Source organism: Heloderma suspectum, chromosome 8 (genome assembly GCF_057233095.1).
Source record: "Heloderma suspectum isolate Gila_16-S chromosome 8, 16-S_ref, whole genome shotgun sequence".
Lineage (NCBI taxonomy): Eukaryota > Metazoa > Chordata > Lepidosauria > Squamata > Helodermatidae > Heloderma > Heloderma suspectum.
The window spans coordinates 46,615,042-46,630,240 of NC_139465.1; the positions used below are offsets into that span (position 1 = coordinate 46,615,042).

The 15,199-nt window shown below is 48.6% G+C and overlaps 2 protein-coding genes across 17 annotated transcripts in view; one reads left to right on the top strand and one right to left on the bottom strand.

The window, feature by feature from the left end:
- The first annotated feature begins 151 nt into the window (after window positions 1-151).
- Window positions 152-14,045, top strand: SETD6 (SET domain containing 6, protein lysine methyltransferase). Its single transcript, XM_084812387.1, has 8 exons — window positions 152-388; window positions 981-1,125; window positions 1,485-1,626; window positions 2,715-2,909; window positions 3,917-4,040; window positions 6,526-6,706; window positions 7,335-7,477; window positions 10,658-14,045. Exons 1-8 carry the CDS (start codon window positions 200-202, stop codon window positions 10,964-10,966), a joined length of 1,428 nt encoding a protein of 475 aa, XP_084668513.1. The 5' UTR covers window positions 152-199; the 3' UTR covers window positions 10,967-14,045.
- A 71-nt stretch (window positions 14,046-14,116) lies between these two features.
- The window catches only part of CNOT1 (CCR4-NOT transcription complex subunit 1), a 122,885-nt gene continuing 121,802 nt past the window's right edge, over window positions 14,117-15,199 (bottom strand). For 15 of the 16 annotated variants that reach the window (XM_084812378.1, XM_084812380.1, XM_084812382.1 and 12 more), the window contains one exon: window positions 14,117-15,151. In XM_084812378.1, coding sequence (XP_084668504.1) covers window positions 15,073-15,151 — 79 coding nt within the window. In that variant the 3' untranslated portion in view covers window positions 14,117-15,072. The remainder of the gene's footprint in view (window positions 15,152-15,199) is intronic. The other variant, XM_084812386.1, reaches the window with a different exon arrangement.

Sequence of the window (15,199 nt, forward strand, 5' to 3'; positions counted from 1 at the left end):
TCCGGCGGCGGGCGCGGGATCAGCCCCTGGGCTCTGGGGCGCCGCCCGCGGCAGCCGCGCGACCCCGCGGGACGGGCTTCCGAGCGGCCGCGCCGCGCCGCGCCCCCCCAAGGGGCCCCGGGGCGCCGCCGCGGGGGCGGGGCGGGGCGTCAGGCCCGGCGCGGAGCGCGTGCGCTGCCGCGCGGCCCCTCCCTCCGCCATGGCGAGCGCGGCGGCCAAGCGGCGGCGGGGGGAGGGCGCGCGGGCCGGGGCCGGGGCCGGGCCGGGCGCGCCTCAGGCGGGCCGCCGCGATGGGCGCCGCCGGCGCGAGGAGGCCGCCGGGGGCTCGGGCGCCCTCCCCGCCTTCCTGGGCTGGTGCGCCGGCGCGGGCGTGGAGCTGAGCGCCAAGGTGGGCCGCGGGGCCTCGCGGGCGCCGCCTTCGCCGGCCGCTGGCTCGGCTCGGCTCGGCTCGGCCCGGCCCGGCCCGGCCGGGGCGGGGCCCGCGCGGAGCGGCGGCCGGGCCCGGGGCGGCAGCCGGGGGCGGCGGAGTCGCCCGCCACGTGGGGAGGCCGCGACTGAGCGGGCGCCGAAGGGCCGCCCGGGAGCGGCCCAGGCCCCGTCGGCGTGGCTGGAAGCCGCTCCAGGGCGCGCTCGGCAGAGGCCGCTGAGCCGGCCCGGAGGGGCGCCGGGCGGCTCCCGCTCGCGCCGCGGCCCGCCCGAGGCGCCGGCCAGGGCGGGCTCGCCTCCGCCGGCCCAGAGGGAGCCCCGGGGACGCCGGCGGCGTCCCGCGCTCGGAGGCTCCTCGCCCCTTGGCCGGCGCGGGCGCGTCATCCGTCCTGAAAGGAGCCGCTTCGCCAGCCGGCGCTCCGCGGCGCGGGAGCGGCCTGGCGGCGGGGATGAACCCGGTGTTCCCTCGTTCGCTTGAGAGGGTGCGTCAAGTTAGCTCGCTGGAGCTGAGGCGGAATCTGCGGCCCGCCGTGCAAGCTTCTCTTCCGTTGCAGGTCTGTGTGAGCGGAACAGGCACAGTGGCTGATTATGGCCTGGTGGCCAGGGAGGACCTCGAGGCCGGAGAAGTCCTTTTTACCATCCCCAGAACAGCACTCCTCTCGCAACACACGAGCTCCCTTTCTTCCCTCCTGGAGAAAGGTACAGGAAAGTAAGGTTTCTGCGGCTGAACAGGCAGAGATCTTCCTTAAAAGGGACTGTGGGTTTTAAACCTGGAGGATAACACACGTTGGGGTATGTTTTTGTCTGTTTTGGTTGCAAAGACAGCTTAATCCTTGCAAACAAGGGGGAGGAAGCTGCAAGCCCCTCAGGTCTTGAAAAAGCTCGTAGATTCTTCAGTATGCCCCAAACCTGGCTACCAAAATGAGAAAGGAAAAGGTGTATTTTCTCAGCTAATCTCAGCTATAAGTTCCTGGCTGTTTGGGCGTTTTCTGTTAAGATCAGAAGCTATGCAAAATAGCTCTGGTAGTCTTATGCCCTCTCTTCTCTGCCTTTGATAGAACAAGCCTCCCTGGAGAGTCAGTCTGGCTGGGTTCCCCTCCTCCTCTCTCTGCTACATGAATCCACATCCAGCAATTCCCATTGGGGGCCTTATTTGTCCCTCTGGCCCAACTTCAGTGGTTTGGATCACCCCATGTTCTGGTAAGAGCAAATGCTCTAACGGCTTTTTCTCTTTAACACCTAGCGTCCTCATGTAGTTGCTGAGCTCTGAGTGGCAACAGTGCACAGTTACACTGTGGAATTAGCTACTACGAGATGTAGTGATGGCCACCAGCTTGAATGGCTTTAGAAGAATATTAGCCTTCTCCTCCATAAATATGACTGTCTGGTTACTAGTCATAATGGCTCTATCTTACCTCCAGTATCCAAGGCAGATGCTGGGGAACATGAGCAGGAGGGTGCTATTGCCCTCGCGTCCTGTTTGTGGGGTTGCCTTTGGGGCATCTACTTGGCCACTGTGGGAACAGAATGCTAGATAGGCCTTTGGTCTGATCCCTCAGGGGTCACCTTATGCTTGTAATATGTGTTCACCACATAAACCTGGTGTCCAGTGCAGCATCCAGCATCTCAGGACCTCTTGTGAGCCAACTTTTGGAGAGTATCAAAAGTGGTTGTGGGTGTCTGGATGGGCACGATCATCAAGCGCTCGTGCTGAGCACACGTTCATGTCTCCAGACCGAGTGGCTTTTGTTTCCTCCATTTTGTGCCAGATTGTGTGGTTCCTTACTGCTGCAGTAAGGAATGAAAGTAATTCAAGACTTTTGACCCTGCCTCTGTCCAGTTTGGTAGCATTTGAGCTGTTTTAAGAGGTTAGCTTGTTTTTGGATAATATGGTGACTTGTTTACTTGACCTGTGGGCAGGTTCATGTCTCCACCTCATGTTCTTTGCCCCCATTTCCTCAGGATGCATTTAATACTCCAGGGTGTGGCATCTAGGCAAATATAACATGAGAAGTGAAACTTAAGCAGCTAGTAGCAAGTGTTCCTCTTTACAAGAAGAGTGGTGTTCGTGTGTGTGTGTGGGGAGAGGAAGAGTAGGACAAGGAATGGTACTTTTTGGTGGGGGAGCCTCTGGGATGAGGAAATCCTGATCTCCCAGATACTAAGATGGCACTTTGGAGATCTCCGCGAAGGGACTAACCAGCTTGAGTGTCAGTCGATACCTTGTTCATGAGCTGGCGACTCACTCAAAAGAGGAGACAGTACTTTGTGCTTGCTGTTCTGCACAGGAGTAGTGAAGAGCGGATGAGGCTTCTGCAAGGTACAGGGATCCCAGAAGCTGTGGACAAAGACTTCGCCAGTATCCAGATGGAGTATTCTTCTATCGTCTTGCCCTTCATAAAGGCCCATCCAGATACCTTCAACCCCAAGGTGCACACTCTGGATCTGTACAAGAGGCTGGTGGCATTTGTCATGGCCTACAGGTGAGAGAAAGGACAGGTTGGGGAGAGTCAGAGTAGTCGCAGGTACATAGAAAATGGCTTTATACTGAGTCTGACCATCGGTCCATCCAGCTCAGTCTTGACTATCCTGACAGGCAGCAGCTCTCCAGCGTTTCAGAAAGGAGCCTTTCCCAGCCATGCTGGGAGATGCCAGGAACTGAAGCTGGGACCTGCTGTATGCAAAGCAGATCGTCTGCCACTGAGCTGTGGCCACCTTCCATTGACTGTATGGCAGAGAACAGGGTGGTAGCGAGGCCAGCAACTGTTTTCCTCCTGGTGGGGACATATGTAGTTATGATGTTGCACCATGCTCTGTGAGGCCATTGTCTTTCCACTGGCATGGGAAGCATGCTGTGGGTGGTTTAATTTTGACATATTCTGCCGTGTCCCGGGATTTCTGATTGGGCAACCATAAATACATACAGAGAATGAGTTGAGGGGAATCTCTGGCCCTGATGAGGTTATGTTTTTGGAGAACTGAGAAGACAGACTGTGAAGTTTACCCATTATTGAAGAGAATAATGGTCATTAGTATCTCTCTCTTTTGTACATCCAGTTCTCTGGCCTTCCTTAAGGAAACTCTAAAAGCAGACTGTGTCCTCAGAATTGTAAATAAAGTGTACTTAGGCAGGAGTATTTCAGATTATACAAATGAATGCGTTAGAAGCATTCTAATGGGTCAGAAAAGGTGTTCCAAATAAAGATGCTCCAGCTTATCACCACCTCTTGTTTCTGAGCCTTTAAGCAGAAACTTCCTGCAGCTCCTAACTAGTTTAGGCAGTGATGAAACCCTTACAATTAAATCTCAGAGTCCCTGGGTTTGGTAGCAGCTCTTAGATTGTGTTGGTTACTCTGGATTTTGCTCTCCTTGACCCAATAACAGCCATGAAGATTTTAGTGCCACCTGCATCTCCTTCTCTCTCACCACCTTCAGCATGTCTTAGCAAAGGTGCCTCGCTCTAGTGCCTCCCCACTTTATTCCCAACTAGCTTCCAAGAACCTTTGGATGAGGAAGAGGAGGATGAAGAACAGCCCAATCCTCCAGTGATGGTGCCTCTGGCAGATCTCCTGAATCATGTCGCAAACCACAATGCCAGCTTGGAATACTCTCCGGTGAGCAGAACGTGCAGCGCGTGACTGTGGTTGGGCCTTGTGGGTTTGTTCCCGGCTCCGCCAGCCTTCCGGATCTCATCGGAAGGCACGGCACACACGCTACATCTCCTATGGAATGTCTGGACTAGGCGGTCTGAGGCAGGCGTGTTTCTCCTCATGTGTTTTGCCTTGGAGCAATCTCTTCTCGACACAGGGTATGCTCCCTTGAGGGAAGCGGGATGTGCCATGAGCCTGGGTGACCCTTGCTGGCTGAATCACAAACAATTCCAATGAGGAAGATAATTGGGAGGCATCTCAAGAAACCAGGATGGCCGCATGAGCTTCCTGATGAGCTCAGAAATGGAAGGAGAGGCACATCATCAGGGATGAGGATAAATGAGTAGCCGAAGCCTGCAGGGAGAAAGCGTCAGGAGGACTAAAGGTCAAAATGGGCTTGGGCTTGCGGGAGATGTTAAAAATAGTAAAAAGGGTTTCTTTGACAAGAGGAAAAACAAGGAAGTGGTAGGTCCGTCATGTGGAGAAGTTGGAGAACTGTTAGCAAGTGACAGAAGGTGGAACTGCTCAACTCCTCCTCAGTCTTCGCCCACAATGGAAACTGTGCTCAGTCTGGAAACATAAAATATACATAAAGGTAGGAGTTGTAGCTCAGGATAGTTAAAAAGGTGGTATGGGGGCACCTGGCCACTAAATGAATTCAAGTCTTCTGAGCCAGATGAACTGCATTCTCAGATACTAAAGGAACTGGCAGATGCAAACTTGCAGACTCCATGTATAATTTTTGAGAATTCTTGGAGAACAGGTCACGTGTCATGAGACGGATGGTGGGCAAATGTCCCCGTCTTCAGAAAGGGGGAGAAAGAGGGCCCAGGCAACTATGGCCCAGTCAGCTTGACATCAATACCTGGGAAGTTCTAGATCAAATCATTAAGCAGTCAGTCTACCAGCATTTTGAGGAAGAATGTTATGATTACAAAGAGCCAGCATAGGTTTATCAAGAACAAATCACACCAGACTGATCTCATTTCCCTTTTCTAAAGAGTTACCAGCTTAGTAGAATCTATTTTTGGAGGTGTTCGGTTAATAAATGAATGAATGAGAAGGTTGTGGACATATGGTGTCTTGATTTTAACACGGCTTTTGACAAGGCCCCCTGCACTGATCTTGTTGGTAAACTTGTAAGATGAAGGCTAGACAATGGTACTAGTAGGTAGATTTGTAGCTGGTTGATGGATCATACCCCAAAAGCGCTCATCAAGGGCTCCTCATCAGTGTGGAGAGAAGTGACAAGTGGGATGCTGCAGGATGGGCCCAGGGTTCAAAATCGTTATCAATTATTTTGATGAAGAAATAGATGATACCAAATTTGCAGGTGACACCAACTTGGGAGGGGTATCTAATACCTTAGCGAATACCTTAGAAGACAGAAACAGGATTCAAGATAATCTTGACAGGATGGAGGATGGCCTTGCTTGACTAGGCATTTTTTTTAATTAGTATTCTGTTTTAAAAACTTTTATATGGTATTTTCATTCTTTTTATCTTTTTATTTTCACCACTCATGAATCTGTTTAGATGTGGTGTGGTATAGAAATGTTGTAAATAAAACATAAATAAAGTTAAAAAAAACCAAACTATGATTTAAACAGATAAATGTAAAGTTCTGCCTTTAGGTAAGAAAAAATTTGATGCATAAATACAGGATAGGTGGCATCTGGCTTGACACAGTCCGCGTGAGAATAATCTATGGGTTGTAGTAGACCACAAGCAAAACATGAGTCAGCAGTGCAATATGGCAGCTAAAAAGTCCAAATGCCCCAGCCGTAGACTGCGTCAACAGAAGTATCATGTCCAGATCACAAGAAGTGATGGTACACCCCCCACCCCAACCAAGGTATTCTGCTTTGGTCAGACCTCACCTGGAGTAGTGTGTTGAGTTCTGGGTATCACAGTTTAAGATATCAACAAACTGGGGTGACAGACATGGTGCGGGGCCTGAGGAGTTGGATATATTCAGCCTGGAGAAGAGATGATTAAGAAGAGGCAGTATGATAGCCATCTTCACATATTCGAAGGGCCATCACATACATGATGGAGCAAATTTGTTTCAGTGTACAAGAAAGGGGATTTCGACTAACTTTAGGAAGAACTTCCTGATGGCATGTGCTGTTTGACAGTGGAACGGGCTGCCTCAGAATGTGGCGGACTCTCCTTCAGTGAGGGTTTTTTATCTGGAACTCAGCTGGCTTTTTATGATCCCAGGGCAGGCGTCTTCCTCTCTTGGCACCGTAAGATTGTTCCTGGTTCACTGTTTGTCCTTGCTCAGTAGCAGCTTTACACTTTTGCCACCTTGTTGGGTTTTGCATTTTTCCTTTTCATGGAAGCTTCTGCTTCAGCATGTCTCAGATTGGGAGGGAATTCCCTCTAGCAGAGAATATTGGTACTTCAAGAGTTCCTGTCAGGGTTTACTTTCCTTTTCTTTCTATAGGAGGTTTTGAAAATGGTTGCAACCCAGCCCATCTGTAAGGGCCAAGAGGTCTTCAACACTTATGGACAAATGGCAAACTGGCAGCTCCTCCACATGTATGGCTTTGCTGAACCATATCCTGGCAACACAAATGATGCTGCTGACATCCAGATGTTGACCCTGTTCAAAGCAGCACTGCAAGGCAAGTGGCTGACTGGAAGATATGCTCATTTAGCACTAGTCACCAGAACAAGAGGATGCCTGAAAAAGGGCACACTTCTCCTCTGTTGTGTTTTTTGCTAGCCATGCTTTATAGAGGGAGTCCGCAGTGAAATATGGCCTCTGCAGCAATTGCAGGCACCTGGTGCAAGATCCAGAGCAGAGTAGCTTAGTTACTTTACTTCCCAGTCTTGCATGATGCCTCTTCCAAGCACACTGCCTCCTTCAAACAAACAAAACATCCAGAGGCACAGAACCTTCCTTGAAGGTGCTCTGGGTGGTATACATGATTGTCCCCGCCCCCAGCATTCCTCTCAGACAGGTGTGTGTGTGTGTGTGACTGATTCAAAGTCACCCACTGAGCTTTGTGGCCGAGTGTGGATTTGAACCCATGTCTCCCCTGTCCAAGTCAAACTACTGCATGACTGGCTTGCGTTGCAATGGGAAGAGATTATGCTCTCCTGCTTTTCACTTAACACCACGAGGGCAAGAGATTTTTGAAGGAAGGTGAAAGAGAGACACCCATTTACAGTACCTACCTATCTGCCAACCCAGGCTGGCCTGACTGTTGAAACTGTACTACTACTTTTGTCTCCTTCTCTTTCAACCAGCTACAAAGGCAGAAACAGAACGGCAGCTGGTCTTGGAGCAGTGGGCCTACCTTTGCCACCTGGAGATGGTGGGTGAGGAAGGAGCTTTTGTGATGGGCTGGGAGGGAGTCTTGACTGAAGAAGAGCTGTACATGGCATTGCAGGTGAGTGATTTGGTAGGGTGCTGGGTGACTAAATTCCAAGGGTGGCATTTTAGCCTCCTGCTTGGTTAGTGGACTTTTAATTCACTTTAGAGGGACAGTACACTGGACTTAAGTTGATGTTGCTTTCAGCTTGCATGGAGGGGTACATTCAGGATCCACCAGTGGAGGCAGGACTTGTAAAGGCTTCAGATCTCCATATTTATTATTACATAGATTTATATACCACTTTCCAGTACCGGTTTACAGAAACGAGAAAAAACATAAAATATATCAAGATAACCAGTAAAATAATCACTGGTCAACTCCAGCCATACTGGCTGGGTCACCCTCCAGTGAAAGCCTGCATGGAGAGGTGGGTCTTGAGCTGACATCTGAAGATCAAGACTGTAGGTGCCTGTCTGATGCCAGTGGGAAGCATGTTTGAGAGGGTGGGTGCTGCAACATCGAACACTCTTGCAAGTACTCCTGAGGTGAACCACAGGAGTATTATCAGGAGTATTCCTGAGGGTGCAAGGACCAGGCAGGGACCTAAGGGGTGAGGCAGTCCCTAAGGTAACCTGGTCCCAAGTTGCGTAGGACTGTATATGTTAACAGGGCCTTAAATGAGTTCTGGTGGCGCATTGGCAGCCGGTGCAGTTCCTTTAACAGACATATCACCCGCTGCCCAAAAAGGCCCCTGCTAGTAGCCTTTGCAGCTTCTGGACCACTGTGGCCAGGCTATCACAGGCCGGGAACAGCCAGAACCAGTTGGAGCTGGTAAAAGGTGCTCCTAGCCTCCAAGGCTAGCTTGGGGGTGCTCCAAGGATGGATTTAGGGGCACCCTGAAGCTATGCACCTGTTCCTTCAAGGGAAGTGCGACCCTATCCAGGCCAGGGAACTGACCTATTTCCTGGATCCCTGACCCACCTACCCAGGGTGCTTCCATTTTGCTACAGTTCAAACTCAGTTGACTGGCCCTCATCTAGCCCACCACTGTGCCCAAGCACTGGTCCATAACCTGCACCGGTCCACAGCCATGCCTAAATCAGACATAGAGCTGAGTGTCATTTGCATATTAAGAACATAAGAGGAGCCATGGATGGGCAGGGGTCCAAGGGTCCATCTAGTCCAGCATTCTGTTCACACAGTGGCCAACCAGCTGTTGACCAGGAACCCACAAGCAGGGCATGAGCGCAACAGCACCCTCCCACTCATGTTCCCCAGCAACTGGTGTACATAGGCTCACAGCCTCTGGTACTGGAGTTAGCACATAGCCATCAAGACTAGTAGCCATTGATAGCCTTTTCCTCCATGAATTTGTCCAATCCCCTTTTAAAGCCATCCAAAGCGGTGGCCATCACTACACCCTGTGGTAGCAAATTCCATAGTTTAACCATGCGCTGTGTGAGGAAGTCCTTTTATCTGTCCTGAATCTCCCTCCAATCAGCTTCATGGGATGATCCCGTGTTCTAGTATTTTGAGAGAGGGAGAAAAATGTCTCCCTATCCACATTCTCCACACCTTGCATAATTTTGTACACCTCTATCATGTCTCCCCTTGCCCTCCTTTTTTCCAAGCCAGCTGTTGTAACCTCTCACAGGGGAGATGCTCCAGCCCCTTGATCATTTTCGTTACCCCTTTCTACACTTTTTCCAGCTCTACAATATCTTTTTTTAGGTGTGGTGACAGTATTCCAAATGTGGTGGCACCATAGATTTGTATAGGGGCAGTATGATATTGGCAGTTTTATTCTCAATTCCTTTTCTAATTATGCCTAACATGGAGTTTGCCTTTTTAACAGCGGACGCACACTGGTTGACATTTTCATCGAGCTGTCCACCACAACCCCAAGATCTCTTTCATTGAACTACATTTGCCATTTAGATGCCCATTCTCCCAGTTTGGAGAGACCCTTTTGGAGCTCTTCACAGTCCCTTTTTGTTTTAATCACCCTGAATTGATGGCACCTCACTCAAAATCCCTGTATGATTGCTCCCAATGGTATTGTACATATGTTAAACATTACTGGTGACAGAAAAGTGCTCTGTGGCATCCCATAGCTCAAGTGTCAGGAGGCCAAAGCGTACTCCTCCAATGCAACTCTCTTGGCACTGATCCCATGGTAGGAGCGGAGCCACTGAAATACAGTGCCCCTGATGCCCATCCCACAGAGCCAGTCCAAGGTGGTCTCATGTATGGTGTTGGAGGAATCACACAGGGCTGCCCACACAATCAGTGTGTGTGAATCTAGCAGAGAATGAGCAGATTACCTCCCTGAAATGGTAGCGAGCCCCTGGCTGATAGGGAAGCCCTCTTGGTCATGGCCTATTCTAGCGGCTGCTGCAGGAGCAGGAGGCTGCAAAGGTTGTCAGGGGGGTTTGCCTGGGGGTTGGGCATTGCAGCCTCAAAGCAAGAGAGTTGCTGTTACTCTAAAGCTGCTAGGCACAAGAGTGCAACAGATGTGGGCAGCCCTGCTTTTTTTGGGTGGAGGCAGCACAAAGGCTGACTTCTTCACCTTTTCTGTAGGAAGCAACCTTTGTTCCACCCCTTGTAGATTTCTACCTAGTATAACATTTCTATTAATATTTCTACTACAGCACTTAAAACATGAACCTTTAAATCAATGTTCCCCAATAGGGCACCCTCCAGCTGTGTTGGACTACCGACGCCCATCACCCAGAGCCAGTTTACACCTCAGCTCATTTGATCAATTCCCCAGCTCGAGCGTGTTTTCTTTCTGAGAGAAGACTTAGGCAAATAGGAATTGAGCAGTTCCACTTTCTCTCTGTCACCCACTAACATTTCTCCATCTTCTACCTACCACTTCCTTGGTCTTCCTTTGACTACAAGCGTAACCAAAGAACCCTTTTGTTATTTAACATCTCACAAGCTGAAGCTTATCTTGAGTTTTAGCTGTCCTGATGCGCTCCCTAGAATCTTTGGCTACATGTTACTACATTGATTGAACGCTGTAGTGAATACCTTTGATAATGTTTAGCCCAGTGTCACTAGGGCTCTTGGTTAATGGAAATCCACTGAGAGAATGTAGTTTCCTGGTGCCAGCTCAAAACATAATAGTGGGCTTTGCTTAATACGCCAAATGCAAATCCATTAAAACCACCTCCAGCAGGCCTGGGTGGTAGTGCTGAAGCTGCTTCTGTGCAGGCCTATCAAACATCCCAGGTTCTTTTGTGTCAGTAGGTGCTAACTATGTCTGCAGAGGAATTCAAGGAGTTTAAAGAGCAAGAGGCTGGAATGGGTGCAGATGGCACTACGTACCTGGTGCTATCGAATGCTACGATCCCCAAACTTAAAGCCTCCTGGAAGAAACTTCTTTTTGATGCCACACTACTAACCCTGGAGTTGTACAGCTCAGACCTGAAAGAGGATGACGACATGCTGAAAGACCTACAGGGTTATACAAAACTCAGCTGCAGGGAGCAGTTTGCCCTGCAAGTGCGCTATGGCCAGAAAAGGATTTTACACCAGTTGCTTGAGCTGACAAGGTAGCTGCAGCTGAGCAGCTCCAGTGCTGTTGGCCTGGCCTCCTTAGTGGAAGGAGAGATGCTTCTACCTATGTATGAAAAACTAGTCTTGTTAATGTCAGTGAGGTGGAAAGAAATCGTGGGTGTTTTTGTGTCTGAAAGGGTGTAATAGCCCCACTCAGACCTCAGCAGAAAGAGCTGTGTGTTCCATAAGAAAGGGCCTCCTCCATCAGACCAAAGATCGGTCCACTCTGGTTTCCCAAAGTGGTGTTCCAGGAAGCCCACAAGCAGGGTATGAAACTACACCCCCCCCCCCCCCCGCTTGTGGCTTGTTCCTTTTCAACTGGTAACTGAGAATTGCTTTCCTTACAGCTTTCCTTACATTTAGCTAGCATGGCACATCATCACTATTAAGACCCATCCTCCGTGAATTTATCTAAATGAATTCCATAAATGCGTATACAAGTTCTTCCTTCTGTCTATTTGAATCTACTGTTTAATTATTCCACCTCAAGTTCTAGTGTTGAGAGAATTCTATTTTTCACCATGCGTAATTTTAGAATTCCAAAAGCAGCTGCAGTATAGCACTTAATTATGGTTGTTTCCTAATATTCTGTAGAACAGATTTGCCTTTTTCAGCAATCTACCGAAAGCTTTTGGGCAGTCCCAAGGAGATATTTACCCAGTTGCCCTTTTCCATTTGCTTGCTAACTCAGTTCCAAAAGGTTGGTGAGGCAGGACTACCCTGCAAACTGGCCTGTAATTTCTTACCTCCTCTTAGACCCCCTTTGTAAAAATTGGTATTACACTGGCTTTTTACCAATTTTAGTGACAGGTTGCATCTTTTATTAGAGCAGCAAATTCATATTTGAGCCCCTTAAAGACTAGAGCCAGTGACTCATTTGTTGATTAGCTAGAGCAGGGATCCCCAACCCCCGGACCTGGACCGGTCTGTGGCCTGTTAGGAACCAGGACGTACAGCAGGAGGTGAGTGTAGGGGTGTGTGAAACCCCCTTACCTTGGGTCTGCGGGGGGGGGGGGTGATCCATCCCTCCCTGCTGGAATCCTCGCCAGCCAGCTCTGCTCCGCAGCAAGTCTGCAGAGCTGCCAGCCGGCTCCGGCCACTGGCAGACTTCCAGCTGCTGGGATGCAAATGGCGTCTGCATAGCGGACGCTATTTGCATCCCTGTTCTTCAACTAATAGGCTACGTAAACCTTTACGTAGCCCTATTACTGCAAAGTAAGAAATGTAATGTGCTTGAATCTTCCCGAAACCCCCCGGTCCGTGGAAAAATGGTCTTCCACGAAACCGGTCCCTGTTGCCAAAAAAGTTGGGGACCACTGAGCTAGAGGACTTCAGATGTTTGTTCAGCATCTTCTGCAGTGAAGACCTATGCAAAGAACTCATTTTTACTTCTTTACACTCACTGTTCCTTTAGCACATGTTTCATTCACTAGTTGTCTAAAGGTCCTACTGCCTTCCTGGGTGTTTTCCTGCTTCTACTGTATTTGAAGATCTTTTTCTTTATCTTAAGGTTAGTTATGACATTTTTATCTCCCTTTTCTGCAGTTAAGCAACATGTTCAATCTTATCTCATTTGTTTTGCCAGAGTTTGTGTGCGCGTGTTTGTTCTTTGGGCGAGACTTCCACTTTTCTGAAGGAAAGACATCTTGCCTTTTATAGTTTTCTTGACTTTATTGACCCCTGCTCTGGATCTTTCAAAATGCCTTAGGCTGCTCTCCAAGGAGCTACCATCTCTGTATGAAAGCTCCTAGCTTTTTGAAACCCGTCCTCCTGGAAGCCCAGTTGATCGTAGAGGCAATTCAAGACTGTCTTACTACCCAGGCTGAGATGTGAGGGGCTAAAAAGATCCTTAGAAACCATATTTTTTCCCTGTTCTCTAACCGCCGCCCCCAGGACATTTGTTTCAATTTTTCAATTGGAAATTTTGCGAAACAATAAAAACATGTTTCCATGAACTTTTAGAATGAGTGAAATGCTTTTTAAAACGGTTTACTCAATCAAAATGAATACTATGAAGATTTTTATGTGAGACCATCTACAGCATTAGAGAATAAATTATGTTGTATATCATACATAACACACAAATCATGCATTTCTGAACCTAGAGGCTGTTGCTGTACTTCTTGAAAGGAGCATACAGAGCCTTCATTTAGGGAGGACCCAGGTTAAAAGCCTGGTCATGGAATCCTTCCTTGCCCTGGGCAATGGGGGTGGGGTGGGGGGAATAATCCATAGTAGATGCCTCCATGCTAGAACAGGGAAGGAGCATATAGGGCCTTCATTTTCTTGTGAGTTGCTGCTTGCCTTCAAAGTCGACCTTTGATCTACTTTGGAGGTACTACAGGGAAGTATCCTGTGACTTGCCCTTTTGCAATCCTATACACCCCTGGGAGTCACATTGAACACAGTGGGGCTTACTTCTGAGTAGATGTGTAAGATTGTACTCGGAGGGAGCAATCCTATGGCCATAGGATATGTTGTTTTCCAAGAACTGACCTCCCCCCGCTTCTGCACTGCCTTGGAGGCAGCGCAGGGAGCATAAGATGTGTGGTACAGCAGCCTCCTTCCCGGCTCTGTCTTCTGGTGGCTAGACAACCGCAATTGGCTCTCTAGCTGAAAGAGCAGGGCAGGAGAAGCACGGAACGATCCACTCCATGCTTCCCCTGCCCTGCTTTGGATAGGTTTGGAGGTGGCTGCCTATCTAGACAGGATTGCTCCCTGAGGCACTTAGGCTTTTGAATCCTGTGCCTCCTTCCTTCAGAGTAAGCTGACATGCATATGATTGCTCCGTAAATTTCATAATGATTAATTTTATGTTAAAGCAGCAAATACGTTTAGCTCTTGTAAGAGTGTAAATATTAAATTGAAATGTATCTTAAGTCCATCCCCCCCTGTTTCAAAATCTCTCTCTACCTAGGGAAAAGACTCTAGGATGGCTCTCGCTTATGTTTTAGTAATATCTCAATCATCATAACAGCCCTCCTTTATTGTTGTAGTAACAGTGTATATTGTTTTGTGTTACTGCACCTTAATATAAAAATAAAATGAGACTTATCCTCATACAACTGAAAAGAATATCAAAATGCCTTTCTGATGAACTGCAATGAATATTAACATCCTACTTGGGAAGTGAAGAGAGAACAAGGATACTTACTGCTTGTCATGACTTTAATGTTTAACTACAGAATGCATACATACAAGAAGTGGGAGAACTAAAGCCCAAGAGAACTAGAAAGGCTACAAAATACAACACATGGACCAATACATTTACAAAACATTCAAAATCCTTACAAAATGGGCTGTATTGGTCCTTTTTGTTCTTTTTACAAACTCAAACTTCGTGGCCACAGGGGAGCAGTTAATAGATTCACACCCACCCCTTCCCAAAATTTACAAGTGTCGTGAAAGAAAATCAACAGGCCCGGTCCTGTTTCTCTTGTTAAAACAACCAGCCCTCTCCCAAAGGGCTTGAGGTGTCTTTGCCAAGGAGCTCTCTGACCCAACTCCTTTGCCTCTTGCTGGCAGCATCTGATACTAGGAAAAGCAACATACTGGACCCCAATCCTAACCTCTCCTCCCCGCTCCCCCTATATTCCATAGGATCCTATGTTCCAATGCATTCAATTTTTCTCTTTTGACGACTTTGTGATTTATAGGTCCCCCACCCACAAGAAAAATAAGTTACATAATATTTAAACTGGCTTTTCCATACTCTTTGGGAGTCTGGGAATGTCAGGCGAGCAGATCTACCCCAGACAAGTGCTTGGCGTCGGCAGCCGGTCAGGTACCCGTTACATGCCTCTCTTGAAACACAATTTGCACAAACCCAAAGTCCAGACAAATATTTCTGTTTTGTGTATTTACAATAGTTCAAAATTATATTCACAGCATCTTCTGAATTTTGGCCAAGAGTCAGAACTTTGTTTTAAACTTTGGAACTTGCCCACATAGGAGGAGATTTCTCACATAAAGATCTGTGATGTAAGCCCAACATGAGGGAGGGGGAAACTGCCTCCAAGGTCCGGACAGACCCACGCAGATTCTTCTGTCAGCTTGATGGGATGGAGACCTCCAGGCTGGCATACTTTCCACAGTATTTGCTGCTTCTAACTAGCTCCGGTTCCTTCCATTACTTGTTGTGCCTGTTTTTGCCCCATGCAACATTGCGCAACAGACTGGAACAGCCTACAACAAGAATACACCATCTCAAGTCACAATTCCCTCATCTGAAAG